The sequence below is a fragment of the Gopherus evgoodei genome, chromosome 8 (genome assembly GCF_007399415.2).
Source record: "Gopherus evgoodei ecotype Sinaloan lineage chromosome 8, rGopEvg1_v1.p, whole genome shotgun sequence".
In the NCBI taxonomy this organism is placed as follows: Eukaryota; Metazoa; Chordata; order Testudines; family Testudinidae; genus Gopherus; species Gopherus evgoodei.
The window spans coordinates 57,975,703-57,991,434 of record NC_044329.1 but is presented as its reverse complement, the minus strand read 5'-3'; the positions used below and the strand labels follow the sequence as shown (position 1 = coordinate 57,991,434).

Here is a 15,732-nt window from a genome sequence, read left to right as displayed (position 1 = left end):
GCGTTAAAAGATACTCGCAGTTGTGTTGTGCATGCTCTCCCTCCACGAACGGCAAGCGCGCATGGCTATTACGTAGGAAGAGATGATCGATCGAGCGCGATCTTTCCTGCGCGTGAGTAGAAGTGAGAGGCGGAAGAAACTCTACTCCCTGCGCATGCGCGGTGTTGCTCACTGCGGGCAGTAAGGGGCGGGCACCGTCCTGCGGCGGGGAGCGGCCGGGAGGCGCCGGCAGGTTCCGGGGTGATGGCGAAGAACACGGTGTCCTCTGCGCGCTTTCGCCGCGTGGATGTGGATGAGTATGACGAGAACAAATTCGTGGACGAGGAGGAGGGAGGCGATGGCCAGGCCGGGCCCGACGAGGGCGAGGTGGATTGCTGCCTGCGGCAATATCCTTCCGCCAGCGCCGGGGAAAGAGTCCTGGCCGCTGACTGAGGCGAGGAGCGCGAGGGGACTGGTCCCCAGCCCTATACTGAGCCTACCAGGCTTGTAGGATGCCCAGGGCACAGGCAGGGCGGGTGGGACTCGCCTGTGTCACCCTGCACTGAGTGTGCCAGGGCTTTGCTGGCCTGGAAAGTTACTGGGCAGGGGGGAGGATCCTCCATGTCCCCTGCTCAGTTTCACCACAGCCCAGCCTCTCTCGAACTAGTCTACCCTGTAAATCTGTGGCTCCCTAAGGGCAGGCTTCAGACTGGGTAAGGTCAGCCAGTACCACCTAGCCCCACAGAATGAAATAAATAACTGTTGTCTTTGAGTGTAAGTGCAGGAGTAGGAAACACAGATTAAAACCCAGGTGTGTTGGGTTCTTAAACAACAATAGATTTTCAATGAAATATTTTCCAAACAATGTAAAACTTCCTAGTGTGCGTCTGTCTAATCCCTGGCTTGAGCACCCTGCTATCCATGGAGACCGTTGCCCTGTACAATTTTATTTATGTAAGTTAATATCAGTCAGCTTTTTTTGTGTTTCCAGTTCTCGGGCGCGTACGCACTTGAGGATGTGGTCTTGTTTGACCTCATGAGAGCAGGAGGGAGGGACAGAGAGAAAGCCCTGCCCTCAAACCCCCCTTCTTAGGCTTCAGGGTTTGAGGAAGTGTGCACGCTGTGTGGTTTTCCTTTTATGGGAATAATTGCACCTTGTCCGTGACAATCTAATTCCTTTTCACTTCCACATATTAAAGCATTTTGCTTCAGTAGTGCCCTTTCAAGGCGAGGCTGAACCCCATAGGATTAATGGGTTTTGTGATTCAATTTTGGTAATTCCTGGGGAGATGGGGGGGAAAAACTGAAAGGCAAATTTCTGTGCTCAAAACTGTGAAACCCTTTACGAAAATTCAAGTGGGGGCTGCTAAGCCTGAATTATCTGTGTCTCTAGAGCATGTTTTGTTCTCCTCCTGGTTCATGACAATGATGGAGGCAGTCTTGGGTCTCATTGTTCTATAATAAACTCCATCTGTGGTGCACATTAGCCATGTTACTTAATGCACTGGTGGGGGAGGTTTCTAGATACCACAGTGGTGGATGTAATATACGAATCTGAATAGAAAACTCTCCCAAATCATAATCAACTACATTGTGATGAATTGACTGACAGATTGACCTTTCCTTTCCTGCCAATGTTTAGTCTGGTGTCCTGACTGATGGTATTTTTCCAATTTATGTGGCACAGATGTTCCCACTAACAGTTTATTTCAGCAATCACATCATTCTGTATTGTGCAAACAGCTATGCTATAGCTTGTTGGATGATATTTTGCCATTATGTGTGATGTTTGATGATAGAAATTCCAAATTAGACCAATTCTAAATGTTTCTATTATTTGGATCCTTGTTCAATGATTGGTGCTCTCCAGTACTGAAAACTGTACCACCTTAGTCCAGGTCCCATTGCTTTCAGTAATTGGCTAGTATTTGCCACCTTATGTTGCACCCACTGAAGTGTTCAATATGGAAGATGTTCTCTTAGCAACTCCATCACTGATATTCCTAGTAATGAACAAATTACATGTGAACCCCACTGTATTGTGACTAGCTCTGTTGCTTTCTAGGTCCTCGTTTCCCTGTCTTTCCTTAACCATTGTTCACAGGGAACATGATGGCTGCATTGCAGGCAGCCCTGAAGAATCCTCCAATCAACACCAAGAACCAAGCAGTAAAGGTGAAGTAGCCAATAAGTCTCACATTTATATGCCATACTGTGAATTCTCTCCTAATTCTCCTTGCCCTCTATAGATTTCTCACTTCCCCTCTCTTTGAGGCTGATTAAGCATTTTCCTGTTGCCAAACTATACTCAGCCCAAGTAGGCCTATGAAAAAGGACCCAAAACAGTAGGCACTGATCAGCTACTGTGTCTAGTCCATAATTCTAGCTACAATAAGAACTTAGAAAATATAAGCACTTCCACTGTGAGAAGAGCTTTGACTATACTGTGCACACATACTTGCCTGTCGGACAAGGCTCTCAAAAACTAGTTTTGAGTGTTATGGATGCCCAGAGCAGACTGAAAGATGCGCAGATAAGCTATAGGAATCTACTGTACTGTAGCCACCCACACAGCTCTGATTAGAGTGGAGTTCTACTCTAAGCATTCACTCTGTAAGAATATATCTGTAGGATTCTATGTTTGGTCTACTGTCACAAACAAACTTCCCAGTAAAGATTTTCTCCACCAACTGTCAGCCCTACAAATTTACTTGGGGGTCTAAGAATCACCTACCAATCTTGGTATCAAGGGCATCATCAAGTAAGAGATTCTGCCGGTAATTTTGCCTTCTTTTACATCTGTGACAATGTGTCTTTCATTACAATTGCACTGGTGTCATTGAAGGAATAATATAAAGACAATGAGGTTGCATAGGGGCTACTGTAATTCTGATGTAGGAGGCAAACAAATCTAACTTGCTGCCCACAGTTAAGTTGCTTCTGCAGGGCTCACTGTAGTAAAGTATTAAAACTTCTGTCAGTGAAGTACACATGACTCGGTACACATGGGGCAGATCTGCTGTACAAGGTAGTGCCATTGTACAAAGTCTTTTTCCACTTGGAAAAAGACTTAAAATATGACTGATTTCGCCAAAGCCTTGGGAAAACTTGCAGATCTGGCAGCTCTGTCTCATGAGCTTGTTCTTGGCTTCATTCTTATTTTAGGATATAACCTCCCACCAAATCACTGTTTCTGCTTACTATTTCTGCTACATATCTGAGAAGTCTCACTAAATCAAATGGCTGCAGGGTGTCTCTGCGTACTGGGAAAGATAATGGCTATAATTCCTTTGGGAAGCAACTGCAGACAATACTTGCTCAGTGGGATTATATACAAGAGGAATCCATTCTGACAGTTAAGGTTTTTTTATATTGCTACCTCTCAGGTGGTGATTGAGTGAACAGGGGAAGAAAATTACTTTGGGAGGGTGGGGAAGGATGATACTTAGAATGGGTGATGAAAGGTCCTAACCATGCTACATAAATTCTTGATTCAGAAATGGCATCAAGGTCAGTTCTCGTTACCTGAAACATTTGATGCTAGCAGTTGTATTTCAGCATGGATGTGACAGTTCAGCTGCTTTTAACTGCAGCTTCAGATGTTTGGGTTGACCTGTGTAGATTAAGCAATCATATATATTACCAGGAACTATTTCATGCTGGTAATACTGACTGGGCCTTAAAGGTGTTTTCCAAGGATTTTGTAAAGCATTATGTACACAGAATTAAAGCGGTAGTTATAATACAGTAGTCAATGGGGGAAGAGAAGGATAATGCAGAGTAAAGCTAAGGTATTAGCTGAGCAGAACTCAAACAGTGCTGAGTAGGAATACTTCTGAAATTTGAGAGCAAACTCCTTTAAGATCACTTCTATTCCACAGCAGAGCTGTCCATCTAGACAAAATGTAAAATAAGAGGTGAGAGGAAAGCCAATCAAACCCTTAGTCCTATTAGTTCCAACTTCTTTTGAACTTTCCAGTGCATGAACATTAACAGCGATAAAGTTCAGTACAGCCCTTATACAGTTCTGTGGGTGGAGTCCTGCAAACAAAAGCCAAGCTTGGTGAGCAGAAAGAGAAACCTAGAAGAGAACAAGCTTGTTACAAAGCCCAGTGAAGAAAATGAGTCTCTTTTTTGAGACTAGCTTCCTTCGCCCAACTGGGCACTAACTGTTTAAACTTGTTATCTAAAACTTAATTACAATTAATTACATATGTTAGCTGTAAATTGAAATTCATTTAGAATTACAGATGTCAGTTGAGGTCATAACTGTCGTAGGGCAGATGTGGGCATCTGTCGTACAATACGCTTGACAACTTGGTATGTGTTTGAGCTACCTTAGCCGAACATTTTTGAATTGTTAAGAACAGAAAAGTTCTACCTCCGACAGCTGAGAGATCATTAACATTTGGCTGCAGACCATGTCAGTATTGATCAGCTCAGTTCCAGGTTGTGACTTTTTCTCTTGTTTACAGGATCGTGCAGAAAGCATTGTTCTGAAAGTTCTCATCTCTTTCAAAGCCAATGATATTGAAAAGGCAGTACAATCTCTGGACAAGAATGGAGTTGATCTGCTAATGAAATACATCTACAAAGGGTTTGAGAGCCCCTCTGACAACAGCAGTGCTGTGTTACTGCAGTGGCATGAAAAGGTGTGTTAAGTCTCAGTCGCATTTGGCCTGATAATTTGCATTAGCACAGATCCTTACATCCATGACTCTGTCTTGAGTCCAATAAGAATCAGCCTTCTTCCCCTTAAAATTCCAGTGTTCATATTGCAACAGTTGGGGTGGGAAGGACAAGGTTCCCCAGGGAACCATGTGAAATTAGTGCACACTTCCTATGTCATATTGATGCATGCAGACTTTAGAGGTGAAGTTTGATCATGCATTAGGTAAGAATGAAAATGAGCCATTGCATATTTCCTAAAAACTGTCATCTTGCACTGAGGCAGTATAATCTAAGGTCAAAGTCGGGGATTTAGCTGGGAATAGAACCCAAGTGTCCTGACTCCCCCAGTGAATCTTACTTGCGCAAGTTATCTAATGCCTGACTCCATTTCCCCAATGCCTGACTCCATTTCCCCGTTTATAAAATGAATGTAGTAATGCTTCCCTATTGCAGAGTGCCGATGGTTAGTGTATGTAGAACACTTTGAGATGTTCAGATGAAACGTACTGAAGTCCAAGTAGTAATTGTTTGTGCTTACTGTGTTATTGGTTAATTTGTATTAACTAAAACAACGAGGCGTACTTGTGGCACCCTAGAGACGAACACATTTATTTGGCCATAAGCTTCCGTGGGTTAAAACCCACTTCATCAGATGCATGGAGTGGAAGAAAACAGTAGGCAGGTATATATGCACACAATACATGAAGAGATGGGAGTTGCCTTACCAAGTGGGGGGTCCGTGCTAACGAGACAACTCCATTAAAGTGAAAGTGGGCTGTTCTCAACAGTAGACTGCCAAGGGAGGAAAAATCACTTTTGTAGTGGTAATGAGGCCAATGTAAACTGGGTGGCCCATTTCAAACAATAGACAAAGTGTGAGTAACAGCAGAGGGAAATTTAGTTGTTGTTGTGACCCTTCCACTCCCAGTCTTTATTTAGGCCTAATTTGATAGTGTCCAGTTTGCAAATTAATACCAGTTCTGCAGTTTCTTGTTGGAGTCTGTTTTTGAATTTTTGTCGTTGAAGCATTGCCACTTAAGTCAGTTATTGAGTATTAACTGTATTGAGTGTTATTATTTTTAAGTCTGTTATTTGTATTAACTGTTACTTCTGTTTTCAGGCTCTCGCTGCTGGAGGTGTAGGGTCCATTGTCCGTGTCTTGACCGCCAGAAAAACGGTTTAAGTTCAGCAGCCAGCGACTGCCTGCCGTGGGTGTACAAAATGCTGGTACAATGACCAAAACAACCAAATGTCACTGCTGCCCTGGGGGTAGCATCTGTCTCTCAGCTTGCCTTCTTGCTTCCTCTTTCATATCTATGACAAAATACGCATATCTGATTTCCTTTTGCTGTTTGAGTAATAATAGAGGTGCCATTTTATTTTTTAATAGGAGTATTTGATACTCTCAAAAGCATTTCAGTGACATATACACAAGTCTTTGTGTAAGATGATTTGCATTCATGTATTATCATGCCAGATTTAGACCTGACTTTCCAAGCAGATACTGAGGGACTCAGGGCAGTGTCTTAATTCTTTAGCTAACCAGGCAGTGTTCAGTGTAAGCTGTATGTTTGAAAAGATGGTGCAGCTAGTAATGGAAACTGGACTATGCTTCTCCTGGTCAAACTCTGAACCCTACAGCACAAGTACAGTAGAAGAACAAGCTCTGGCTCAGAAAAGAACCAGAATATCCATCCAGTGAGCTGAGTATTTTTTCCTATCTCACATTTATGGTTTATCTGGGTTTCCTTTGATCATTCAAGTCTTGGGTCCACAATGGGAGAGTCTTACTGTTGTAGAATTGTCTAAGGCATCACAACACAATAAGGATATTTAAGGATGAAGGTCCATTTCCCTGGGCTTTAACCTAGTAAAGCTTTCCTTTTTGGGACCTGAAATCCTGATGAGGAAAAGTAGAAGGGGCTGTTATACAGATAAATCCCATTGCAGCATGTTGGGGCAGGGGTGCAAAAAATGATTATAGCTAACATAATTTAGTAGCTGCCTTTTGGTAATCTGAGAAATGTAGACTGGTGCCTAATGTGTCCATTGCAAAGTCCCTTGATCAGTGTTAAGGTACATGGGATCCAGAAAAGATTAATTTCTGATCCCAGCAGGTACGCATTCCATGTTATATTTCAGTACAAAGTGACTTGGGTGAATCAAGTCAAGTCCCAGAAAAAGACAGGTGCTTTTTAAAATAAAAAATTTCCAAAGGCCCAGTGCATCCCAGCCCAGGGATAACCTTGAATGTGTATGACCAGGAGCAAAGCCAGCCTGTGTCTTACATTCACATTTTACACCAGTTCAGCTGTGTAAAACTGGTGAGGAACTCATGAAAATCTTTGCTGTTTTGATATCTGCTTTTTTTGTAAAATGATAACAATCAGAAAATAAATTGTCACTGAATATTTACTTAATGTTTCAAATTCCTTGGTGTTAACTGTTCTGATGGCTCTATCGCTGAATTTGGGAAATTCACACACTAACAGAATTGAGGAAGGGAAAAAAGCAGAAATAGTCACCCAACTTCTGCCCTTCACCTCCATTCTTTTTCCTGCCAAGGTTGTTTCCGCAGCAGCACTTTGCACATGTAAGTAATCGTAGGCCTAGATCTTCTGTAGCAATCCTGAATGCTCTACCTAAATCAAGATCCGTGGACACCAACACTATTCAGAAAAATGTAGCTGGCTTTTCTTAACGCTGTGCAACATGAACTTGGCCCAGATTACCAAAACTGTCTGTAGTGTTTGACTAGCCAAAGTATTTTGTCCCTAGCCCTCTTGTTTGTGTTTTTTCTTTCTGTAATATGTCAGTACATCTTGGTTTTGTTTAAGACAACCTGAATTAGGTAGTGGATACTAGCAATGGGGCAAATAACTGCTGGGTGCCTCAGATTGACCTCAGAAAAAGCAGAATAAATAGGTAACTGCTTGAGTGCAGGGTTAAAAACAACAGTAGCTCTGAAGTCTCATTCTGGTTAGCTCCTGCTTGTGTTTTTTTTTTTTTTTGGTGGCTTGCATTTTTTGTTAAGTGCTGAAAACTTTGTGGCTACTTCACGTCTAAGTGGATTTATTTGAATATTTTCATCCTGCCCTAGTGCCCAAAGAAATACTCCATCACTGAGTATTGGATTGCACTTAGTACAAGGTTGCATTGTCACTTTGAAGTGCTGATGCATAGATGTTAGTTCCTCTCTGAATAGGACTTAGGCCATTTCAGTGACTAATGATTTGGATGCATCCAAGTTTTGGTGCCCAATTTGACAGTTTTTTAAAGGGGCCTAAGTTTTTCAAAGGCAGGCACTTTCTGACAGTCAAGGCTCAAAGATGCCTTGAGTGAGGCAACCAAAGTTACTAGTCACTTTTGAAACTTACATCTAGCATCTACAGTTTTCATACCATACTAAGTTCATTTAGTTGTTAATGGAGTTTGGGGCGAGAAGTCATGAATGTCCATATAAGAATGAGGAATAATGACATTTGTGCCATTAGAAAAAAAAGCTTTCCAAGCTATATTATTGCATTGAGTGAGTAAATCCATTTTTTAGGAGTGTCAGTGTTTGATCAACAGTGGTCTCTGCAGCTAATTACAGCTCTTCATGTAACTTCGCTTCCTCCCTACCAGTTCAATTGCCCTGTTGGGGAGTGGGAGATCACAACTCTGCGCTCAAGCAGTTACCTATTTATTTTGCTTTTTTGAAGTCAGTCTGAGGCACCCAGCAGTGATTTGCCCCGTTGCTGGTATCCACCACCTAATTCAGGTTGCCTTAAACAAAACCAAAATGTACTGACAAATTACAGAAAGAAAAAACACAAACAAGAGGGCTAAGGACAAAATACTTTGGCTAGTCAAACACTGCAGAAAGTTTTGGTAATCCAGGCCAAGTTCATGTTGCACAGTGTTAAGATACAAGTCTTATATGGCAAAATCAAGTTTCTCTCTCAGCTTAAAGTCTGTTTCCTCTTCCCAGTTCAGTGTGTCTCACAAAGAAAAAGTGTTAACTAAATCCTCATCACTACTTCTGGGAAACAGTTCTCTGCCCTATTTAACAACACAGCAACAACATCCTACCAGAATGGTGTACTACATATTTTATCTATGGCTTGTTTCAGTCCTAAGCAGGTCTGGACAATAGACATTATTCCCATTTCCACTAGTTCATGTACTATCAATCTCTTGCTCATTTTAATGATATGTTTATTTAGGCATGACTGCAGTACATTTGATTCATAGAAATCTATAAATCATATCCAGGTATAGCTGTCTTTAAGGTCCATGTAAGGAGCTGCATAAGGAAGCTTATTAAAGAACACTGCTCTTCCTGGGTCATGGTGTTAATAAAAAGGAAAATCCAGTGCTGAAATTATGCAGCCTGCATTTGAGCTGGTGAGAAGAGAAGATGATGTAAAGCACGACAAGGTCACACAGTCCTGACATGCAGAAGGTGACTACAACATTCCAGCTGTACTGAGTAATAAGAGGGCAGGGATAATAAATGACTGGTTCTAACGGGCATCAGGCTAGGATAATTCCACGCACGTTGCTCTGTGAATTCCCTAAAACAAGCTCTATTAACAGAGAAATAATTGTATAGTTCAGCTTCATTTAGAATGACTGTCTACTAACATGCACTACTTAGCCGTAAAGGAGACAAGGCCTTCACATTGCCATATACACAGGTTTTTCAATGGATTTCCTTGTACTTCTGCAACATTTCCATCTTTTACAAAAGACAGAACTACTCTAGCAAATAGGGAAACCTATGTAGGCTTTTAGGGTTGTCACCTTTCAGTAGGGAAAATATGAGTCAAGCCAAGTCCCTTAAGGAAACTCTCACTCTTCCCAAAGTGGATAATTCTAATGACATCTTCTGTTTGAGACAATGTGCTAAATCACAGAATCACAGATTATTAGGGTTGGAAGGGACCTCAGGAGATCATCTAGTCCAACCCCCTGCTCAAAGCAGGACCAATCCCCACTTCCCATCAATGGCCCCCTTGGTGAAATCAGGGCTATCTATACAGGGAAGTCGCATCTTATGTGGGGTTAGGTTCTGAGGTCAGCGCGTAGGGCAAAAATTGCGTATAGTCCAAACGCTCATTGAGTGGAATGGCAAGTGGAGTTGCCCACACTACAGGTACAGTATTTAAATTATTTTCTGTTTTGTTTTGCTGAGCACATATAGTTAAAATTGTGTAAGCTAATGCGCCTATGATGCAACTCCACTGTACAAGTGTGACAAAGTTCCTTCTCTACCTTGGTGGGTCCTGCGCTTATTGGCAGATTTGCTCACCTCAGTGATCGTCCCCACAGTCTGGATCAACTGCTCCTGTGTCTGATCAGGAGGTTCGGAGGTTTGGGGGAACCCAGGCCCACCCTCTACTCTGGGATCCAGCCCAGGGGCCCTGTGGATTGCAGCTGTCTATAGTGTCCCTGTAACAGCTGCATGACGGCTACATCCTTGGGCTACTTACCCATAGCCTCCTCCAAACACTTCTTTATCCTCACCCCAGGACCTTTCTCCTGGTGTCTGATAACGCTTGTACACCTTAGTCCTCCAGCAGCACACCCTCTCACTCTCAGCTCCTTGTGCCTCTTGCTCCCAGCTCCTCACACGTACTTCCTCTTCTCTGGCTCCTCCCCCCCGACTGGAGTGAGCTCCTTTTTAAACCCAGGTGCCCTGATTAGCCTGCCTTGATTAGCTGCAGGTAATCTAATCAGCCTGTCTGCCTTAATTGGTTCTAGCAAGTTCCTGATTACTCTAGTGCAGCCCCTGCTCTGGTCACTCAGGGAACAGAAAACTACTCGTCCAGTGACCATATATTTGCCCTCTACCAGACTCCTGCACCTCACTGGTCGGGTCTGTCACATATCCTTCCCCCCTGCTCAACACCAAGGGGTGGGCAGCTTGGGAAGCCAGACAGTGCACACATGACAAGCCATCAGCATTGCCAGTGATGGCTCCCTGCTCTGTGTTGCACATGGAACTGGAAAGGTTGAGGGGGATAAAAACCACCTGGTCACCCTTGTATTCTTCTCCTTGTTCCGCTGCATCCATGAAGAGGGGCATGGTCAGGTCAGGAGGGACAAATCTGTGCCTGAGCAGGTAGTAGCGCAATGCTTCCATGGCTCATTTTACAGCGAGGCACTTTCTCTCCACCACTGCATATTTTTGTTCCCTCAGAAGGAGTTTCCTACTGAGGTAGAGAATTGGGTGTTCCTCCTCCCCGATCATCTATGATAGAACGGCCACCAACCCTACTTTTGATGCATCTGTCTGCAGGGTAAATTCCTTGGTGAAATCAGGGGCTATCAGTACGGGGTTACTGCAGAGGGAAGCCGCAGGTCTGTGAATGCTTCCTCTGCTGCGTCAGACCATCTCACAGATCAGGTTCACGGGCTTTCACTAGGTCTGTCGGGGCTTGCCCTTGTGGCAAAGTGGGGGATAAATCGTCGGTAATACCCCACCACACCTAGGAATGCCTAGACTCGTTTCTTGCGACGTGGTCGGGGCCAATTTTGGATGGCCTTCAACTTGTTCACTTGGGGTTTTACCAGACCTTTTCCCACAATGTAGCCAAGATATTTGGCCTCTATAAACCCTACAGCGCACTTGGCAGGGTTTGCTGTAAGGCCAGCTCGCCTGAAGGTATCAAGGACTGCCTCCACCTTCAGGTGGGTTTCCCAGTCTGGGGTATAAATGACTACATCGTCCAAGTAGGTGGCAGCATAACTGTTATGCGGGCGTAATAGCTTGTCCATGAGGCGCCGGAAAGTAGATGGGGCCCCATGTAGTCCAAAAGGGAGGACAGTAGATTGAAAAAGACCCTCTGGTGTAGAGAACACAGTCATTTCCTTTGCGTCTTCCACAAGGGGAATCTGCCAGTACCCCCTTGTCAAGTTTAGAGTAGTCAAATACCGGGCATTACCCAGACGGTCCACTAGCTCATCTATGCAAGGTATGGGGTATGTGTCAAACTGGGATACTTGGGTTAGTCGCTGGAAGTCGTTGCAAAATCTTGTGGTGCCATCAGGTTTGGGCACCAGCATGACTGGGCTGGACCACTGACTGTGGGATTCTTCTATGATCCCCAACTCAAGCATTTTTTTTACTTCTGCTTTTATTTCCTCCCTTTTGGCTGCTGGCACCTGATAGGGCCTCATAGTTATTCTGGCCCCAGGTTCGTGACGATGTGGTGATATGTCTCGGTTGTTCGACCCAGTTTTGTCGAGAACACATCTTGGTTCTGGAAGACCATCTCAGACACCTCATTCTTCTGGTCTGGTGTTAAATCGGGAGACACTCTCACCTGTTTGGAAGGCTTATTTTCCTGCGTTAGGTCTTTTTGGACAGTTATGCATGCCTCTTGTGCATGCCAGGGTTTCAGAAGGTTGATGTGATAAATCTGTTGTTGTTTTCGGCGTCCTGGCTGCCGCACCTTGTAGGTTACTTACCCCATGGGTTCAACCACCTCGTAGGGTCCCTGCCATTGGGACAGAAGCTTGCTTTCTGCTGTGGGTACCAACACCATCACCCAGTCCCCTGGTTGGAACTGTCGGACTTTTGCCAGGCGATTGTAATGGGTTCTCTGGGCCTCCTGTGCCATTTCCAAATGTTCTCGTACAATAGGAGTGACCCGGGCTATCCAGTCTCGCATCCGTAATACATTTCTCCCCTCATTGGGGTTCCTCTTCCCAGATCTCTTTGGCGATATCTGGTATGCCACAGGGGTGACGCCCGTATAATAACTCGAAGGGGGAAAACCCAGTTGAGGCCTGAGGTACCTCCCGGATAGCGAACATAAGATAGGGTAGTAGGGTGTCCCGATCCTTCCCATCCTGACTTACCACCTTCCTTATCATAGCCTTGAGTGTTCGGTTAAACCTTTCTACCAACCCATCAGTCTGCGGATGGTAGACTGAAGTTCTCAGGGTATGTATATGGAGCAGTGTACAGAGGTCCTTCATTAGCTTTGACATAAATGGGGTTCCTTGGTCTGTTAATATCTCCTTTGGTAGCCCCACTCAGGCAAAGATCCCCACCAGCTCTTTGGCTATCATTTTAGAGGCTGTGTTTTGCAGGAGGACGGCTTCTGGGTAGCAAGTAGCATAGTCCAAAACAATAAGTATATATTGGTGGTCCCGAGCTGTCTTCTCCGGGGGTCCCATGGTTATTCGCTCAAAGGGGACTTCTATGATGAGAAGAAGTACTAAAGGTGCCCTCAGGTGGGGACGGGGACTGTGCAGCTGACACTCCAGGCAGGATCACAGTACCCTCGGCACTCTTCATGTACTCCGGGCCAGAAAGAACCATTGTAGGACTCGTGCCAGGGTCTTCTCTACCCCCAAATGCTCCCCCAAAGATGACTATGAGCAAGACAATACAGCGTTCTGGTGTTTTTGAGGTACTAGGATCTGCTGTACCTTCTGCCTCTGTACTGGTGCAACCCGGTATAAGAGATTCTTCTTCATTATGAAGTAGGGTCCTGATCCCTGGGTTTTCCCTTCCACAGGGACCCCCATCTATTTCAGTCACCTCCTTCCTAATGTTATTGTATCTTGGGTCTTCAGCCTGGTCCCGTCCAAAATTTCCTCTCCTGGTGCTAATCTGCCCAAGATCTAGGGCCCAGTCTCTGTTGCTTCTACTGGTTCAGAAGCGTTAGGGTGAGGGTCAGACTCGGGTGCTTCTCCCTCTTGGGTGGCCTCCTTTTCAGCTGCTTGGGTCCACCTACCTATGAGAGCGACCCTCTGGCTTTGAGTCAGTATTCGGGTTCCTAACGCCTTAGCTGCCCTCCTTCCCTTTTTGACTTTCTACCCTGTCTGGGAATGGAAAATAAATCTGGGGATATTTCAGAGAAGACTGGGGGTTGACAGGTCTACTGTGGATGCCTCACTAACTTCAGGGTTCCCCTTTTCCTCCAATCCTCCTACTGGGAGGTAAGTTTCCAAACCCTGGGAAGTCCCTCCCTATGAGCCTGGGTATGGGAGTTTAGGGACTACATCTGCTGCTACCTCGGTAGTATTCCCCTGAATCTCGAGTTTTACTGGGATGGTGGGGTAATAACCAACTGTCTCATGGACGCATGTTATCCCTGTACGCTTAGCCTGCAGCAGCTGACTACACTTGACGAGCTTCCCCGAGACAAGTGTGATAGCACTCCCCAAATCAATCAGTGCCATGGTCTCTACCCCATTTATTTTCACTGGTCTGGTGTACATATGTGGGGTTAGTGAGACCCCCATAAGGTGGATTAGGGAGCATGGGTCTGCCCAGTTCCCCAGGTTACACTGCATCGGCTCCTCAGCTTTGGGACACTGTGCAGCTATATGTCCCCACTCCCCGCAGGCATAACATCTGTATGGGGCCTTAGGCATTCCCGGTCTCTTGGTTTGGCCGATCTAACATCATGATCCTCTTCTCTCTCCGTGCTCCGACTCTTTGTGGCCTCTGGTGGGCCTTCAGCCCCTCTCTTTTTCCACCTGGGCCCCCCTCATGGCCCAGTCATTCGAGCTCTAGGGCTTGGTGCTGCTAGTTTAACCCGGGTGCCTCTTCCTTAACTGCTCAGGTCAGCTCCCTCACCATCCTTTGCCTTTCTACCAGTGCAACAACCTCATCATAGGTGGAGGGTTCGTTCTGGCTTACCCAGGCACGAAGGTCTGGCAGTAGTGCCCTCACGTATCGGTCGATGACCAGAACCTCTAGTATCTCTTCCGGACTCCGTGACTCCGTTTGCAACCACTTTAGTGCGAGATGGATGAGGTCATACAATTGGGACCACGGGGTTTTGTTTTCCTGGTACCATCCACTCATGAACTGTTGGGCCTGCACTGTGGTCATTACGCCAGATTCTGGCCAAAGATCTCTGCTGTTCAGCTGGGGGTAGTCTGCCCTCTTCAGGCAGATCATAATAGCCTTCTGGGCCTCCCCACACAGGAATGGGGCAAGGATGCCAGACACTGATCTCTGAGGCCAGGCCTCTCAAAGGCCAGAAGGTATGCCTCTACATCATCCTCCCGCATCATTTTCTGCAGCTAATGGCTGGCCTGTATGATCTGTGTCCCATCATGGCTGCGGTTCAGCTCTGTAAGGGTCTTTACCTGGTTTACCAGTTCCAGCAACATAGCCCGGTCTTGAGAAGCCTGGTCCATCAGCAGGTGATTAGTCTCTTGCTGCAGCCGCACTGCCTCCTGTTGGGCAGCTGCCTGGATACAGGTAGCCTCCTACTGGGCCGCCGTAGCTCGTATCAATGCCCGTACTAAGTCATCTATTGTGGGGAAAAAAAAAACACCTTCTACTTTTTTTAAAATCACCCGCCTTCTGCCACGCTGTGCACACCAAATCCCACTCCTAACACCAGTTATGGAAAAGTTCCTCCTCTACCTTGGTGGGTCCTGCGCTTATTGGCAGAGTTTCCACCTAAGTGATCTTCCCCACAGTCTGGATCAACTCCTCTGTGTCTGATCAGGAGTTGGGGAGGTTGAGGGGACCCAGGTCTGCCCTCTACTCCGGGTTCCATCCCAGGGCCCTGTGGATTGCAGCTGTCTATAGGTGCCTCTTGTAACAGCTGCATGACAGCTACAACTCCCTGGGCTACTCCCCATGGCCTCCTCCAAACACCTTCTTTATCCTCACCACAGGACCTTCCTCCTGGTGTCTGAAACACTTGTACTCCTTAGTACCTCCAGCAGCATAGCCTCTGACTCTCAGCTCCTTACACGCACTTCCTCTCCTCTGGCTCCTCCCCGCCGACTGGAGTGAGCTCCTTTTTAAAAACCCGAGGTGCCCTGATTAGCCTGCCTTGATTAGCTGCAGGGATCTAAGCAGCTGTCTGCCTTAATTGGTTCTAGCAGTTCCGTAATTACTCTAGTGCAGTCCCCTGCCTCTGGTCACTCAGGGAACAGAAAACTACTCATCCAGTGACCATATATTTGCCCTCTACCAGACTCCTGTACCCCCGTGGTCTGAGTCTGTCACAAAGGTTAGTTGGCAAGCTTATCTCTCCTAATATGTCGTCGTCCTTCTTGTGCCTATTCACGCTGTCCTCTGCTCATACTTGTACTCCTCCAGCTAGTTCACCT

At 45.7% G+C, this 15,732-nt stretch overlaps 1 protein-coding gene across 1 annotated transcript; it reads left to right on the top strand.

Annotated features, from left to right (window-relative positions):
* The first annotated feature begins 36 nt into the window (after positions 1 to 36).
* Positions 37 to 7,065, top strand: ARPC5 (actin related protein 2/3 complex subunit 5). The gene is made up of 4 exons (XM_030572040.1): positions 37 to 386; positions 2,082 to 2,154; positions 4,455 to 4,631; positions 5,771 to 7,065. Exons 1-4 carry the CDS (start codon positions 244 to 246, stop codon positions 5,831 to 5,833), a joined length of 456 nt encoding a protein of 151 aa, XP_030427900.1. The 5' UTR covers positions 37 to 243; the 3' UTR covers positions 5,834 to 7,065.
* The last annotated feature ends 8,667 nt before the right edge of the window (positions 7,066 to 15,732 follow it).